The sequence below is a fragment of the Phocoena phocoena genome, chromosome 9, assembly GCF_963924675.1.
Source record: "Phocoena phocoena chromosome 9, mPhoPho1.1, whole genome shotgun sequence".
In the NCBI taxonomy this organism is placed as follows: domain Eukaryota; kingdom Metazoa; phylum Chordata; class Mammalia; order Artiodactyla; family Phocoenidae; genus Phocoena; species Phocoena phocoena.
In genome coordinates, this window is record NC_089227.1 from 78085388 (window position 1) to 78103477 (window position 18090).

General features: G+C 40.0%; 1 protein-coding gene across 13 annotated transcripts in view; it reads right to left on the reverse strand.

Moving 5' to 3' along the window:
* CADPS2 (calcium dependent secretion activator 2) overlaps positions 1-18090 on the reverse strand; it is a 492820-nt gene that overhangs the window by 250787 nt on the left and 223943 nt on the right. For all 13 annotated transcript variants that reach the window (XM_065883719.1, XM_065883723.1, XM_065883721.1 and 10 more), the window contains exon 7: positions 12275-12386. In XM_065883719.1, coding sequence (XP_065739791.1) covers positions 12275-12386 — 112 coding nt within the window. The remainder of the gene's footprint in view (positions 1-12274; positions 12387-18090) is intronic.

The following is an 18090-nucleotide window of genomic DNA, read 5'->3' on the forward strand; positions in this document are numbered from 1 at the left end:
CACCATATATGAATGATCTCTGGCCCTTCACCTGTCTGTGGTCCCTTTCTTGTCACTGGCATGGCTTCTGAGATATGACAACAAAGGCTTGCGACAAATGGCTACATGAAAGGACTAAAGGAGGAAGGAGAGCTTTTCTGTGATTTTTAGTTTCAGAAAAGGTATACCACTTGTTAGAACTACAAAAATAAAAGTTTACTCTGTTTGAGGAGGTGAATTAGACATATATGAAATGCAAATGAATTTCCATTCCATTTTGCAGCAAATGATATTAACTTGCTGGCTAAAACAGCAGTCATTGAGTACCGGCTATTTCAATGAAATTGGACCTTAAAGTTTGCTTTCAAATTGAAGTAAAATGCCTATGATTATGATTTCACTAGCAGCTTCTTTAATGCTTTTTTGACTCATATATAGATGAATCAAATTTATATAATGCTGGAAAGTTTAATCCTCAAATATAAATTTTGTCTGAGTGAAGGGAAGGCCTAAAGTGATTTTTATGCATTTAACTCTATAATTATTTGTGAAAAATCAGAATTGTTAATTAGTCAATAAAACATCTGTAGTCTATTCCTGATCTATTACTTTGTATGTTGAAATAAGTTGTGATGACTCCCTATAAACCAGGCAATTAGAGACATGTTTTAAACTCTATAGGTCCTAACCAAGGTGCTTGAAAGATAATAGTACGTTTTAATGGAATAATCTATTGAGCAAGGCTAATTTATCTTAATATTTAAAATGTACCTGAAATTTCCATATATCAATATTTAAATGTGTAAAACACGCATAATGATTGTCACTCTGCATTATTAGCTATGAACATCTCCATATTAAGAAATGTTTACTAGAAGTACAGATGTTGAAATATTATTTAATCAAATGAGAAAAAAAGCTGACGTTCTAGCTCCACTGCACCATAAAGGAAAATAGATTCTGATTTATACACTTCTCCAACCTCAGGGAGGCAGAAGAACCAGCACCTTCCTGTGTATACTGATGATGTGGTACCAAGGCCACAAACTTAGTGTGTATGAATAGACAATAGGTCCTTTTTCTAACAACTGTCAGAAAGAATGTCTTTACAGCAACACTCTAAAACTAAAAAGTTATTTGGGTAGAAACTTCAAAAATCCATTTTGGGGACTTCCCTGGTGGTACAGTGGTTAAGACTCTGCCTGCCAATGTAGGGAACACAGGATCGAGCCCTGGTCCAGGAAGATCCCACACGCTGCGAAGCAACTAAGCCCATGCACCCGCAAGCCACAACTACTGAGCCCATGGGTCACAACTACTGAAGCCTGCGCTCCTAGAGCCCGTGCTCGGCAACAAGAGAAGCCACCGCAATGAGAAGTCAGCACACTGCAACAAGGAGTAGCCCCCGCTTGCCGGAACTAGAGAAATCCTGCACGCAACAACGAAGACCCAATGCAGAGAAAAAAAAAATCCATTTTGGACTCAAGAACACCATTTGGCAGGTTAAATAGTACCCAGGAGTACATTAATTCATTCTGAAAGACTCAATGCAAACTGCATTGCTCACAAATAGATGTCTTGTGGGATCATTCAGATTTTTATATGGCTATGTTACAAAAGCCCCACTTTTAAATTTTTGCGGGGACAATTGATTATGATGAACTGTATAAGTTTGGGTGCTTAACTGGTCTACTATTTACCTGCTCGGACATACCCATAGTAAGAAAAATTCCCTGTTCTGTCTCGAGGTATTCCCTTAGCACCCGGTGGAGGGCTAGCCACCAACTTGGATGAAAAATCTCCATATGCCACCCCCGTTTCCCTAAATAGGTATTTGCATTTGCCATCTACAAACAAAATCTGCAGGCCAAGCATTTGCCAAAGAACATATCTTTTAAGTGCCTAATGCCGATTTAAATTTGAGCTATCATTTCACAGAACTATGTGCTACAACAGATCTTTTTTTTTACGTGTTACTAGTTCTCAACCCTGGCTGCACCTTAGTATCGGCGATACTATTTGTGCCAGTGCCTCTCAACCCTATATGCACATTATCAGCTCCTAAGAAGTGCTTAGAATTCTCTTTCCTGGGCTCACCCTAAACCAACTAAAAGTGTGAGCCCAGACCTTGAGTCTTTTCAAACACTCCCCGAAGCAGTTCTTATGTGAACATCAAGTTGAGATGCGCCATCACAAATGACAGTAATAAAAGCAGCCAGACAGTACCCTAATAAGATTCAAATCACTGTATAAAATGATATAAAATGACTATGCATGAACTGGCTTTAGCTTAAATAATATCCAGTTCCTGCTTTAAGTCATGAAATTAAATTGGTCCACACCAACACCAAGATTTGTAAAACAGTCACATTACTTCATCTCATCTATGAAACGTAGCATTTAATGATTGTTTTAGGGCATAGACTTTGGGGTCAGAAAACTGGAGTTCAGATCAGGACTCTCACAGTTGCTAACTGAGTGGTCTTAACCTCTGATTCTCACTCTTTAACTAAATATGGACTGCTACTAGCATCTTCAAAGAGGATTAAATGGGATATGTGAATAGTAAGCAGTAATAGCAACCAGTAAATCAATATAATGATAGAAAAGGAGAACAAGAAATGACAACACAGTTTGTATTTCAGACAAGGGGTCAGAGCTCCAGAGAGTAAATGCCTCCAGATCACGCTTAATAAAAGTCAGTGGAGTTAACCTTACTTAGTATGGAAAACTGATCTAATAAATCCTTCAGTGAGCTGCTTGGATGAGAATTATTATGATAGACCTGTTGAAGGAAATCTCCATAATGACTGAACCTGTAGTATCTTCAGTGATTTTTACCATTTAGAATATAAATAAGAAGCTTTATCTTCTATTGTACTAGGTTACTCTGGTACGCGGGCCTCTCACTGTTGTGGCCTCTCCCGTTGCGGAGCACAGGCTCCGGACGCGCAGGCTCAGCGGCCAGGGCTCACGGGCCCAGCCTCTCCGTGGCATGTGGGATCTTCCCAGACCGGGGCACAAACCCGTGTCCCCTGCATCGGCAGGCGGACTCTCAAGCACTGCGCCACCAGGGAAGCCCTGTACTAGGTTACTTTTAATGAAGTAATCACATATACATCCTTACTGAGATACGTTCTAAGGACAAAAAGAACTAGAAGGAAACACTGACCATTACTTGGTAAGTTCTTTGTTGGTTATGTATAATAGTACAGTATTTCTGGAACAATTTCGTATGTATTACAAGACAGAAAATAAGTAAACGTATTGATGCTGCTGGGAACCTGTAAACTCATGATTTTTAAAAAGTATATATTCCTTAACCATAAGTGATGATACACAGAACGTTGATTTCTAAATTCCATTATCACTAAAAAGAACCAGTGCTGATTATAGCCCTGGGATAGGGAGAGTACAAGCTGAGTCGATCAACACCTCAAGCTCCAAAAAACAAAGACTGATGGTATCAAGCTTAATTAACCTCACTAACACCATGAAAATCTACTACTGTATGCCTCCCGATATGATGCTATGGGGATCACAAAACATCACCTATGTAGGGTTCTTCCCAAAAATGTTTAGCTGAATCCAATCATGAAAAACCAGTAAGACAAATCCAGAAGGGAAAACATTCTACAAAATTAAACTCGTTAAAAATGTCATCATCAGGGCTTCCCTGGTGGCACAGTGGTTGGGAGTCCACCTGCCGATGCAGGGGACACGGGTTCGTGCCCTGGTCCGGGAGGATCCCACATGCTGTGGAGCGGCTGGGCCTGTGAGCCATGGCCGCTGGGCCTGCGCGTTCGGAGCCTGTGCTCCACAATGCGAGAGGCCACAGCAGTGAGAGGTCCGCATAACGCAAAAAAAAAAAAAAAAAAATCATCATCATAGACAACCCCCCCACCCCGCCCACCCAATATATGATCCTGAATTGTATTCTGGATTGGGGGGGGGAATCCAGCTTTTACAGACATGCTAGGATAATTATGGGACTCTGAATGTTGACTATATATCACATACTAATATTCATCAATATTAAATTTCCTAGGTGCAATAATGGAATTGATGTAAGAAAATGTTTGTCTCTTAGAAAATATAAGCTGAAGCATTTTGGAAAAAAAATGCTGAAAAGCCTTTTTTATTACAAATCTTTTTAAAACTAAGCTTTACATTCTGAAATAATTTCAAAAATTTACAGAAAAGTTGCAAAAATATTATTGAAAGTTCCTGTATACCTCTCAGAGTTTCCCCCATAATTAACATGATACCATGGTACTTCTGCGAAAACCATGAAACATACATTGTTACATTACTCTTAACTAAACCCCAGACTCTATTTGGATTCCATGGGTTTTTCCATCAGTCTTTTCTATTCCAAGACCCAATCCAAGACACCACAACGCATTTAGTTGTCATGTCTCCTTAGTCTCTTCTGATCTGTGTGTGACAGTTTCTGAGTCTTGTTTTTATACCTAGACAGACTAGAAAAATACTAGCCAATTACCCTGTACAGTGTCCCCTAGTCTGGTTTTGTCTGATATTTTCATCATAATTAAACTGGGTTTAAGTTGGGGTTTTCAGAAAGAATATCACAGAGGTGAAACGTGCCGTTCTCATAACATCGTAACAGGAGTACATGATAGCTATGTGGCATCAATGGCAGTGTTAATCTTCATTACTTGGTTAAGGTAGTGTTTGCAGGTTACTGTTTTTCTCTTATATTGCTTAGGTGTACATTTCTCACCACCCCTTTCAGTGCAGTTATGTTGTACCTTGTAATACAACTAAGTTCATCTGTGTTAATCGGCATACATTAAAGTACATGCTTTATGATGTACAGTTCTTTTTGTTTATTGAAGTATGGTTGATTTACAATATTAAATTAGTTTCAGGTGTACAGCATAGTGGTTCAGTATTTTTACAGGTTATAAGTTATTACAAGAAACTGGCTAAAATTCCCTGTGCTATACAATATATCCTTCTTATCTATTTTATATCAATACATAATAATTTGTATCTCTTAATCCCATATCCCTATCTTGCCCCTCCCCAATTCCCTGTCTTTGCTGGTAGCCACTGGTTTGTTTCCTATGAGTTTGTTTCTGTTTTGCTATACCCGTTTGTTTTATTTTTTAGATTCCACATATGATTTCCTTTTTGAGTTCTTCATTGACCTTTTTTTTTTTGTGGCTGCACTGGGTCTTTGTTGATGTGCGCAGGCTTTCTCTAGTTGCGGTGAGCAGGGGCTACTGTTTGTTGTGGCGCACAGGCTTCCCATTGCAGTGGCTTCTCTTGTTGCTGAGGACAGGCTCTAGGCGGGTGGGCTTCAACAGTTGCAGCACGCAGGCTCTAGAGCGCAGGCTCAGTAGTTTGGCACACGGGCTTAGCTGCTTCACAGCATGTGGGATCTTCCCAGACGAGGGATCGAACCCATGTCCCCTGCAGTGGCAGGTGGATTCTTAACCACTGCACCACTGGGGAAGTCCAATCCATTGTTTTTTAATAGCATGTTTTTTAAGTCTGAACGTCTTTGCTCTTTTCTCATTTGTTTTCTATAATTGACTTCGTTTCATACCATTGTGGTCCAAAAAAATGCTTGATATAATTTCCATCCTCTCAAATTTGTTTAGACTTGTTTTGTGGCCTAGCATATAATCTATCCTGGAGAATGTTTCATGTGCATGTGCATTTGAAAAGAATGTGTATTCTGTTTTTGGACGTAATGTCCTGTAAATATCTACTATGTCCAACTGGTTTATTGTGTCATTTAAAACCACTGTTGCCTTATCTTCTGTCTGGATGATCTGTCCATTGATGTCAGTGGGGTGTTAAAGTCCCCTATCATTATTGTATTACTGTCAATGTCTCCCTTTATGTGTTAGCATTTGCTTTGTATGTTTAGGTGCTCCTGTATTGGGTGCATACATGTTAATGAGAGTAATATTCTCCTCTTGTATCGAGCAATTTATCACTATATAATGCCCTTCTTTGTGGTTTGTTAAAGACTTTGTTTTAAAGCCTATTTTGTCTGATATGACTATTGCTACCCCCATTTTGTTTCCATATGTATGAAATATCTCTTTCCATTCCCTCACTTTCTGTCTGTGTGTCTTCAGCTGTGAAGCGAGTCTCTTGTATTATCCAAAGAGCCACCCTATGTCTTTTGATTGGAGTACTTAGTCCATGGACATTTAAAATAGCTATTGATAGGTACCTACTTATTGCCTTTTATTACTTGTTTTTCTGTTGTTTTTATAGCTCTTCCCTGTTCATTTCTTCTTGCTTCTTCCATTGTGGTTTGATTTTCCTTAGTAGTATGGTTGTGTTCCTTTTTCTTCATTGGTAGGTTTTTAATTTATGGTTACTGTGAGGTTCATGTATCTACTTGTTTTAAACCAGTAGTCATTTTAAGTTCAAACACACTCTAAAAGAGCCACATTTTTTACTCCCCTCCTCCGCACCATTTTTAATGTCATATTTTACATTTTCACACGTATCCCTTTTACAGTTGATTGTAGTTATAGTTGCTTTTACAATTTTTGTCTTTTAATCTTTGTACTGGCTTATGTAAGTGGTTGATCCTCAGTCCTTACTATATATTTGCCTTTCCTAGTGGGATTTTCCTTCTCCTATAGATTCCTATCTTTCCACTTAAAGACACTTTAACATTTTTTAGGATAGGCTTAGTACTGATGAACTCTTAGTTTCTGCTTGCCTGTGAAGTTCCTTTTGTATTCTAAATGATAATCTTGCTGGGTAGAGTATCCTAGGTTACAAGTTTTTCCCTTTCAGGATATTGAATATATCATGTCACTCCCTGCAAAGTTTCTGCAGAGAAGTCAGCTGATAGCCTTATGGGGATTCCCTTGTATTTGACTCTTCTTCTCTTGCTGCATTTATAATTCTTTATCTTTTGCCATTCTAATTATGATATATCTTGGTGTGGGTCTGTTTGAGGTCATCATGTTTGGAATCCTCTGTGCTTCTAATACCTGGATATTTATTTCCTTGCTCAGGTTTGGAAAGTTTTCAGCCATAGTTTCCTCAAATACATTTTCAATCCCCTTCTCTCTTCTCCATTCTCGGACCCCTATAATGCAAGTATCGGTGGACTTAATATTATCCCAGAGATCTCTTATTCTTATTTTTTAAAATTTGTTTTTCTTTTTGCTGCTCTGATTGGGTGATTTTCATTATTCTATCTTCCAGATCACTTACTCATTCTTCTGTATCATTCAGTGTGCTATTCATACCTTCTTGTGTGTTTTTTGTTTTTTTTTTAATTTCAGGTATTGAATTCATTTCTGATTGGGTCTTTCTATTTTTTAACTTGTTAAAATTTTCACTGTGTATATCTATTCTTTTCCCTAATTTAGTTAACATTTTTATTACCAGTATTTTGAATTCTTTATCTGGCAAATTGTTTGTTTCAATTGCAAATTGTTGAGGTTTTCTCTTGCTCTTTCAATTGAGAGCAATCCCTCTACCTTCTCGTTTTGGTGAACTTTCTCTGCCTCTATGAATTTAGGTGAAACAGTTACCTATTCTGGTCCTGAAGGAGTATTCTTATGTGGGAGAGTCCCCATATAGACTGTGTCCAATGCCTTTGGTAGGACAGCTGGATTTGATGAGGATGCAAGTCATATCTTTCCTCAGGGTGTTCTGGCAGCTATGACCTTGGTAGGGGGTGGGGCCGGAGATGGAGGGGCTAGAGCCAGGTGTGAGGCAGGACCTCCCCTCTGCTCAGTGGCCAGCAACACCCTATTGGGGGGAGTGGTCTGATCCCAAGTTGCTGGAGCAGACTCCCTGAGGGTCAGGCCTGAGGTGGCTCTATTCCCTTTAAGTATGTGTTTATCCCTCTCCCTGCACTGGGGACCCTGGCCCCAGAGGGGGTAGTGCTGAAGCAAAGGGGGCCCTTGGGGGCTCTCTGCTCATGTCTGCCTCAGACAGAAGTCCAAGCTTTCTCTGCCATGCTGCCTGTGCAGGCACCCACAATAGTTTCCCTCGCTCTGCTCAGACACAGCCTCAGGTGCAAATCCCTCTGTCCCTAACAGCTGCTCACTCTCCCCAGCCTCTGCCACCCTCACCCTGTGGTGGAGCAACACTGCAGGGCAGGGGGGACCCACATGGACTCTGAGCATGTATGGGGGTGGTGAGCTGTGGTGGAGTGGCTGCCATAGAGATCTGGGCTGCTTTTGATGGGCTACTTAAGTAAGTGCCAACAATGGCTGCCACCCCCTCACCCAGGCTCTGCCCCAGTACCTGGCAGTTTCCGTGTCCCACAGTTGAGTCTTCTCCCCAGTCACGGCTGCCCAAGATCCCATGTCTTGGGAAACCTGGCAGCTGCTAGAGCAGCCCTCTCTTCACCCTGCCTTGGGGGGCAAGCTAGTGTGCTTGTGCTGCCCACAAGCCGAGTCCAGCGTTCCCAGAGCCCTCCTGTTAGCCCTCCTGTTCCCAGAGCCTCCAACCAGCCAAGGGGGTTCATGTCCCCTGTTTAGGACCCTGGGACTGGGGTGTCTAATCTGTGGCTCTCACTGCTCATTCCTCAGGGCAGGTGTCCAGCCGTGTATTCTCCCTTTTCCTCTAAGTTCCCTTCCAGGCACACAAGTCCCAACCTGATCGTTTTTCTTCCCTTCCTACCTGATTCTATGTGTATCTTTCTTACAGCCTTGGTTGTATAGGAGTACTTCTGACAGTTTCCAGTTAGTTTTCAGTGAGGACGGTTCCACATGTAGGTGTATTTCTGATGTGTTTATCAAACACATGTGAGTTCCACATTCTCTTACTCCTCCATCTTGATTGATCTCCTCCTGTGATGTACAGTTCTATGTGTTTAGGCAAATACATACATTCATATATCCAATACCCAGTATCACACAGAAAAATTCCTTCACCTTGAAAGATCCCTGTACACCCCTTTTCAGCCAACCACTTCCCCCCTTGGGTCAATCCATGGCAAACACTCACCTGTTCTCTGTTTATATAATGTTGTCTTTTTTTAGAGCAAATCATACATTATGTAGTCTTTTGGGTCTGACTTCCTTCACTTGCATTTAAGTTTCATCTATGTTGTTGCATGAATTAGTAGTTCTTTTTTTTTTTTTTTTTAACTGCTGAATAGTATCCCACTCTATAGATGTACCACAATTTATCCATTACTCTGTTGAAGGACATGTTACTGCTTCCAGTTTTTTGCGATTATGAATAAAGCTGTTACAAACATTCACATGCAGGTTTTGTGTGGACATGAACTGTATAAACCCTTGGGTAAATACCTAGGAGGGCAGTTGATGGGCTATATGGTAAGTCTAAGTTCAACTTTATAAGAAACTGACAAGTTGTATTCCACAGTGGCTGTACAACTTTTCATTTCTGCCAGCAAAGATTAAGTTTGTTGATTTGAATCCTTGTCAGCTTTTGTTACTGTCAGTTTTCTTGTGTTATATCTATTTACTGTATCTTCTTGTGCTATACATCTATTTTAAAGGCTGTGTTACTCATCTTTCAAATACCGCACAAAATTTTAATTAAAAAACTTCACTAAACTAAGATCCCCAGATACAAGAGTTATATCATTTTAGACTACAAAGCTCAGATGATGTAAGGCCTTTTTCTTCAAATTAAAATGTTGTTACTGTTTCTAAGTATAAAAGTAGGTAAATATATAGAAAACATTTCCAGTAGCTCTACCCTTCAGCGATGACCACCATTCTCTTCTAATTTTCTTCAAATTGCACACATGTGGTCAGATTATAACACATCTAAAGACCCAAAGTGTAAACCAAGAAGGAGTCTGATATGTTTGAGGAACAGAAAGAAACATGAAGGAAGAATGATAGTAAGCAAGGAGGGTCTAATAGGAGATGAATTTGGAGAGAGATCAGTTCATGCAGAGCCGAGTTCTTCAATGTTGGTGTGTGTCCAAATTATGAGGTGGCCTTGTTAGAACAGATTGCAGCACCCCACCCCAAGTTTCTGTTCCAATAGATGTGCCTGAGAACTTGCATTTCTAACAATTTTCCAGGTGTTGCTGATGCTGCTTGTCCAGGGTCCCACTTTGACAACCCTTCTTGGGCCATACGACACTATGATGAGGAGTCTGATTCTTTGTTCCAAATAACTGAGAAGACAGTGGAAGATTTTAAGGACAGAATGATGTGATTCTGTTTTGAATTTTAAATAGGTCATAGTGGCTGAGATGTGAACGCTGGATCAGAAGGGACGAGATGACAAATGAGGAAGCAGTAAGCTGACTATTACTAGTGAGAAATAATGATGTCTTGAATTACGGTCAAGGAAATGTTAAAGTGTGAACGTACTCAGTATAAATTTAAGAAAAAGCTGACAAAACTTGCAAACAGATCGGGTATTAGAGTCAAAGAAGAAGAAAAAAAGGGCATGCTGAGGTCACTTGCTTGACAATGGCCCCTATGGAAGACTTGATGGGGTTGCTAATCAAAAGTTCTTATTTCAAAAATATTTAGTGTGAGATATCTGTTAATACACAATTAGAAATGCCAGGTAGGCAAGTTGAATATACAAATCTGAAGCTCCAGAAAACTAATTTAAAAATTGGAAGTTATTAACTCCAAAAAACATTTATAATCATGGAACCTACTGAGGTCATTAGCATAGATCTATGGATCTCAAGCAGGGGTGCTCCCAGGGGACAGTTGGCAACGTCTGGAGACATTTCTTACCATCTTTACTTAAGAGGGGACGAGACTATTGACTGGTCAGGAATGCTACCAAATATAAAATGCACAAGAGTGCTCCTAACAACGAAGAATTATCCTACTCAGAACATCAATAGTGCTGAGGTTGAGAGACTCTTATACAGATAGAAAAATTGTCTTTCATGTACCACAGGAACAGGGGAGCATGAGGTCTTTCTCAGATATACAACTGATTGGAAGATATACCACTCATGTACATAATTTAAAAATTGCTTTTATATAGATATCTATATCTATCTATCTGTCTAGAGAGCTAAAAAATAAATTAAAAATACCTTAAACTACATTATAGCTTTAGACTTAAAATGGCTGCTATCACACAGTGAAAAATAGTTACAATAAAGAAACAAGGTAAAATGAATGCAATAATAATTTAAATGAGAAACCCTGATTCACAAATCCATCAGACCACATGCAGTCTCTAGGGTTCTTCTCTTAGATTATGCCACCTGTATACCTTTGTTGAATGAATAAATGCACAAATATATAAGCACATGAATGCACAAACATTATGGTTTAGCTCTCTTAGGTATTAAGAAATACACATAACAGGGAAACAGAAGAGGAAATCTAGCATATGAATGCAGACTCACAATTTCTGGAGTGTGGGTATCGATTCACGAAATCCCTAGAAATGAAAAAACTTCAAAGGTGCAAAGGATACAGAAAAGGAGGAAGACTTGAAATGAACAGAAATCCCAACTTTAGGGGGAAAAAAATCCAACATACACACGAATCCTAGCATCCTTCAACACCTAGCATCACACCAGCTATCCATCATTACCAGAAATTTTCAAGTAAAATTTCTTAAGGCTTTATTTTCTGGAAAATATATATGAAAGCAGTGCTCAGGTCTGGGTAAAATAGATCCACATTACAGAAGATAACTTTATAGTCTACTCACTGGAACACATCTACCTCGTAAACAAAACTGCAGATAATCTTTCACAGAGAGGTGTTAAGATCACACATCTACCGTAATGTCAGAAGAAGCTGAGAGATACTGGATTAGAGGATAAATATATTATAGGTATGAGGAGGTGACTATAGGAAAAAAACAATTCTATGCTAAAAGGTGTGTGGCAAAGACCTTCTCACAGGGAAAATGAGAGAGGTACAAGAGATAAATACAGTTGAGATATTCTGTAATCAATCTAATCACAACAAACATAAAGAGCAGATGACTTCAAATATAAAGAGGATGCTTGTAACCCACGGACAGAAATGTTTGAATTAGGGTTACCTTTCACCAAGAAGGACAAGTTGGCCTATACCATTCACTCATTGGCCAGTGGAGTACATGTGACAAGAATGACTCAGTCAGTGACTAGGACCTTATGTGTTCCCCTTAAACACCAAGGCCTATCACAATACTTTCTCCATTACAGCAATTATGTTTAGTAAATCAGAGCTGTAAGCTGGGCTCGTGGCAAATTACAAATAAACTATTAACGTACAAACAGAAGGTTTTACACACTGCATACTGGTCCACCTTAACTCTAAATCAAGAGAAGTTAAAATTGTGCTCTCTGGGAAACACGGAGCTGACCATAACTCACCCTTCCCAGTTCTTTATCTTCAAGGGCCAGGACCCCAGTGCTTTCCGTGAAGAGTTTTACTTTGACCACAGGCCGTGGATGAGTAGTGGTAAAATCTCCTTGGGTTCCCCACCTGCAATGAAGTAACAAAGATTCTCTTTGAAATGCAGCATTAATTTTGTTTTCCATGTAGATGTGTTTCCTTAGAAGGCAGATTAAGCAATGGAGAATCTTTCATGGCTCAGAGATTTTTATCTTTGCTTCTGTTTCTGACAGATGGCACAGTCAAGAAAGAAAATAACAATAAGCTTTACAGCTTGTAATAATTTTTCAGCTATTCTAAAAATTAGCACATCAGAGTACAAAACACAGTGTGCCATAAGAATTTAGGTTAAGGTAAAGCATTAAAGAATACATACATATAACTGAATCACTGTGCTGTACACTTAAAACTAACACAACACTCTAAATCAACTATACTTCAATTTTAAAAGAAAGGTAAAGCATTATAGATATAGCTATTGGAACCTATTTTATTAATTCAAACACAAATTACAACACAATTTTTATGGATGGCTGGGGAAAACTGAACGGTTTGAGTGTGTAAGAGGTCGTTTCTCAGAAATTATTTTTGCATGCTGAAGATTTCACACCATCTCTTCTTACAAAGTCTTCACTAATATTTTATTTATATTTTAAAAGTGGAGGTAATCATCTCATCCCTTACTTTATATGATATTTTAAAGCTCCTGTCAAAAGGAAAGAAACAAGCACCATAAAAATAGGAGTGTTTTGCCATTAATTTCCCAGTACACTCTCCTGAGAATGAAGTAAGTCTGTCGATATCTGGCTTTTCAAATCATAACAAAATAACATGTTTCCTTGGCTTATCTTTTAATTAATAGCATCTCATCTTTACCACATACCAACTCATTCTAGTCTATTTACAAACTTAGATGGCACACACCTGATACTAAAAAATCTTATCAATGTTTCTCATAATTCTGAGATCAGACGTGATATTCAGCACAGCATAAAGAAAATACCACTGAGAAAAACAGACAAAGCAGGAAGAAAAAGAGAGATTTAATGAGATAAGATTCCTGTTAAAAATAAATAACCAAATAAAAATACCAATTTATTTAAAAAAAAGTTTACCACATTCACGGCACTGTCTAAACTTTATTTTATAAACTTTATTCAGAAAGCTGAAATACAGAAAACTGAGGTAAGTATACCAAAAACTAAATAATCATGATGTCTTCTATCACAGCAGTTTTAATTTTTAACATTGTGATACATGTACAGTAAAAGCAGAGGCCATTTCAATGACTGAAGAAACCTGCATCAAGATGCAGTTTGTTCTTTTGAAATTAAAGTCATACTTCAGAGAGAAGGGAGAGATTCATTCAGGATGGAAAGCAACTTAATTTCTATTTTAGATTTCTAGAAACTGATTAGCAAAGAATCTTTTTGCCATTTCATAGAATTAAGATGGTCTGAGATAAAGTAGAGCTAAAATAGGAATAAAAATAAAAATAGATTCAGAACCAAAATAAGGAAGGAGAGACCAATTCTTAATTTAGAGTGTGGAATCTTAAGCCTTCAATACAGTCAGCCGATCTGGATAACAACTCCGGAGTTGACGTCCATGACATACCCTTCTCTTTATTGAGTAACATGTGGTTAAATTTGGAAAACTAACTTTTGGAGACATTTTCTTATAACTGAAATCAATGATTTTTAGTAGTCATGTAGACACAGCCTAATAGTTTTCCACAGAATTTGCTGATCTTTTAAACTAAATTCTCTTCAGAAAAATTCTTTTGTGTATTAAATCAATGATATTTTGTCTCCTCTAATGTCAAAAATCCTTTGAAACTATTATTACAGTTTTAGATGATTATTTGAAATTCCTAATCTACTCCAATATGCAGTTCTCCAAAGAGAAAAATATTGACTGACCCTATTACTAACCATCACTGAGGGACTTGGTGAGTTTTGTCTTTTACCCTCATCCTCCTGTAATTTTACCTAAAGGAAGGGAAATGTGTTACCAATTCCACTTTTTTGGATACAATAAGACAAATAACATGGCATATGTAAAGAGCTGTGCTCACGCATGATCGCATGAACTTCTGGAAAACTGCCTACTAACTTAGATCCTTGACAAACAAGCATCTTCAACAACTGTTCTTCAATCTTTATTCACTGTGGTACGTCTCTCATTTATTCATTAAAACCATTTTATTGTGAACATCCTATATAAGTTGCCTAAAAGTGAGATACAATGTAAATAATAATAAAAAGGAAATCGATATTCCCACAGCTCAGGTTAAGATGGAAAATGTACCAGGACATTAGAAGAGCTGTTCAGGTCTGCAGTGATCACATCTTCCTCTCGCCCCTACTCCACACTACCACCAAAGTAGCTAGGATTTTGGATTTTATGTTAATAATTCCCTAGAATTTCTTTCTTTTTTTTTTTTTTTTTTTTTGCTGTATGCGGGCCTCTCACTGTGTGGCTTCTCCCATTGCGGAGCACAGGCTCCGGACGCGCAGGCTCAGCGGCCATGGCTCACAGGCCTAACTGCTCTGCGGCATTCGGGATCTTCCCGGACCGGGGCACAAACCCGCGTCCCCTGCTTTCTTCTTAAAGGGAATATTTTCAGCATTTTACCTCTGAGTGTGTCCTTCTTTGTCTCTTGTAATAGTCTTTGTTTTAAAGACTATTTTGTCTGATGTGAGAATTGCAACTCCAGCTTTCTTTTGATTTCCATTTGCATGGAGTATCTTTTCCATCCCCTCATTTTCAGTCTGTATGTGTCCCTAGGTATGAAATGGGTCTCTTGTAGACAGCATATATACAGGTCTTGTCTCCGTATCCATTCAGCCAGTCTAGGTCTTTTGGTTGGAGCATTTAATCCATTTACATTTAAGGTAATTCTTGATATGTATGTTCCTATTACCATTTTCTGAATTGTTTTGGGTTTGTTTTTGGAGGTCTTTTCCTTCTCTTTTGTTTCCTGCCTAGAGAAATTCCTTTAGCATTTGTTGTAAAGCTGGTTTGGTGGTGAATTCTCTTAACTTTTGCTTGTCTGTAAAGGTTTTAATTTCTGTCAAATCTGAATGAGACCCTTGCTGGGTAGAGTAATCTTGGTTGCAGGTTTTTCCCTTTCATCACTTTAAATATGTCCTGCCACTCCCTTCTGGCTTGCAGAGTTTCTGCTGAAAGATCAGCTGTTAACCTTAACGGGGATTGCCCTGTATGTTATTTGTTGCTTTTCCCTTGTTGCTTTTTATACATTTTCTTTGTGTTTAATTTTTGAAAGTTTGATTAATATGTGTCTTGGCGTGTTTAGGGAAGTTTTTAACTATAATCTCTTCAAATATTTTCTCAGTCCCTTTTTCTCTTGTTCTTCTGGGATTGCTATAATTCAAATGTTGATGCATTTTTATGTTGTCCCAGAGGTCTCTGAGACTGTCCTCAATTCTTTTCATTCTTTTTTGTTTATCTTGCTCTGCGGTAGTTATTTCCACTATTTTATCTTCCAGGTCACTTATCCTTTCTTCTGCCTCAGTTATTCTGCTATTGATTCCTTGTAGAGAATTTTTAATTTCATTTATTGTGCTGTTCATCACTGTTCGTTTACTCTTTAGTTCTTCTAGGTCCCTGTTAAACATTTCTTCTACTTTCTCCATTTTATTTCCAAGATTTTGGATCATCTTTACTATCGTTACTTTGAATTCTTTTTCAGGTAGACTGCCTATTTCCTCTTCATTTGGTTAGGCTGGTGGGTTTTTACCTCGTTCCTTCATCTGCTGCATATTTCTCTGTCTTCTCATTTTGTTTCACTTACTGTGTTTGGGGTCTCCTATTCGCAGGCTGCAGGTTCATAGTTCCCATTGTTTTTGGTGTCTGCCCCCAGTGGTTAAGTTTGGTTCAGTGGCTTGTGTAGGCTTCCTGGTGGAGGCGACTGGTGCCTGTGTTCTGGTGGGCAGGGCTGCATCTAGTGGTATGTTTTGCGGTGTCTGTGATCTTAGTATTATTTTAGGCAGCCTCTCTGCTAATGTCCCAGAGGTTCCTGTCCTGCTAGTTGTTTGGCATGGGGCATCCAGCACTGGAGCTTGCTGGCCATTGGCTGGAGCTGCGTCTTAGCGTTGAGATGGAGATCTCTGGGAGAGCTCTCACCGACTGATATTATGTGGGGCCGGGAGGTCTCTGGTGGACCAGCGTCCTGAACTCAGGTCTTCCACCTCAGAGGCTCAGGCCTGACACAAGGCCAGAGCACCAAGACCCCGTTAGCCACACAGCTCAGAACAAAAGGGAGAAAAACAAAAGAAAAAAGAATAAAAGAATAGAGTAAAAGTATTAAAAATAATAAAAGAAGAGAGCAAACAAACCAACAAACAAATCCAGCAATGATAACAAGCACTAAAAACTATACTAAGATGAACATAAAAATCAGAAACAAGTCAGTCACAGACAGCAATCCCCAGGTCTACAGTTGCTTCCAAAGTCCACCTCCTCAATTTGAGATGATTCGTTGTCTATTCAGGTATTCCACAGATGCAGGGTACATCAACTTGACTGTGGAGATTTAATCCACTCCTGAGGCTGCTGGGAGAAATTTCCCTTTCTCTTCTGTGTTCGCACAGCTCCTGGGGTTCAGCTTTGGTTTTGGCTCTGCCTCTGTGTGTAGGTCGCCTGAGTGCATCTGTTCTTCGCTCAGACAGGAGGGGTTTAAAGGAGCAGCTGATTCGGGGGCTCCGGCTCACTCAGGCCGGGGGAGGGAGGAGTACAGTAGTTATAATTGGAATGTGGGGAGAGCCTGCGGCGGCAGAGGCTGGCACGACTTTCCACCAGCCTGAGGCGCGCCGTGTGTTCTCTCGGGGACATTGTCCCTGGATCATGGGACCCTGGCAGTGGCGGGCTGCACAGGCTACCGGGGGTGTGTGTGTGGATAATGACCTGTGCTTGCACACAGGCTTCTTGGTGGCTTCAGCAGCGTCAGCGTTCCATGCCCTTCTCTGGGGTCCAAGCTGATAGCCGCGGCTCGTGCGCCCATCTCTGGAACTCATTTAGGCGGTGTTCTGCCTTCTGTGGGCAGACAGGGAAGGAATCCTCTCTCCTCATGTACCCTGAAACAACGGTCTCTTGCCTCTTAGGCAGCTCCAGACTTTTTCCCAGACTCCCTCCCAGCTGGCTGTGGTGTATTAGCCCCCTTCAGGCTGTGTTCACGCAGCCAACCCCAGTCCTCTCCCTGCGTTCCGACCGAAGCCCGAGCCTCAGCTCCCAGCCCCCGCCCGCCCCAGCGGGTGAGCAGACAAGCCTCTCGGGCTGGTGAGTGCCGGTCGGCCGATCCTCTGTGCGGGAATCTCCCCGCTTTGCCCTCCGCACCCCTGTGGTTGCGCTCTCCTCCGCGGCTCCGAAGCTTCCCCCCCGCCGCCACCCGCAGTCTCCGCCCGTGGAAGGGGCTTCCTAGTGTGTGGAAACTTTTCCTCCTTCACAGCTCCTCCCAGAGGTACAGATCCCGTCCCTATTCTTTTGTCTCTGTTTATTCTTTTTTCTTTTGCCCTACCCAGGTACGTGGGGAGTTTCTTGCCTTTTGGGAAGTCTGAGGTCTTCTGCCAGCGTTCAGTAGGTGTTCTGTGGGAGTTGTTCCACATATAGATGTATTTTTGATGTATCTGTGGGGATAAATGTGATCTCCACATCTTACTCCTCCACCATGTTGAAGGTCTCTTCTCTACTGTGCTATTTAAATCTATTTTATCCTTGATGATTTTTGGTATCCCTTATAGAGCAAGGTGTAAGTATCGAGGTCTACCACCAA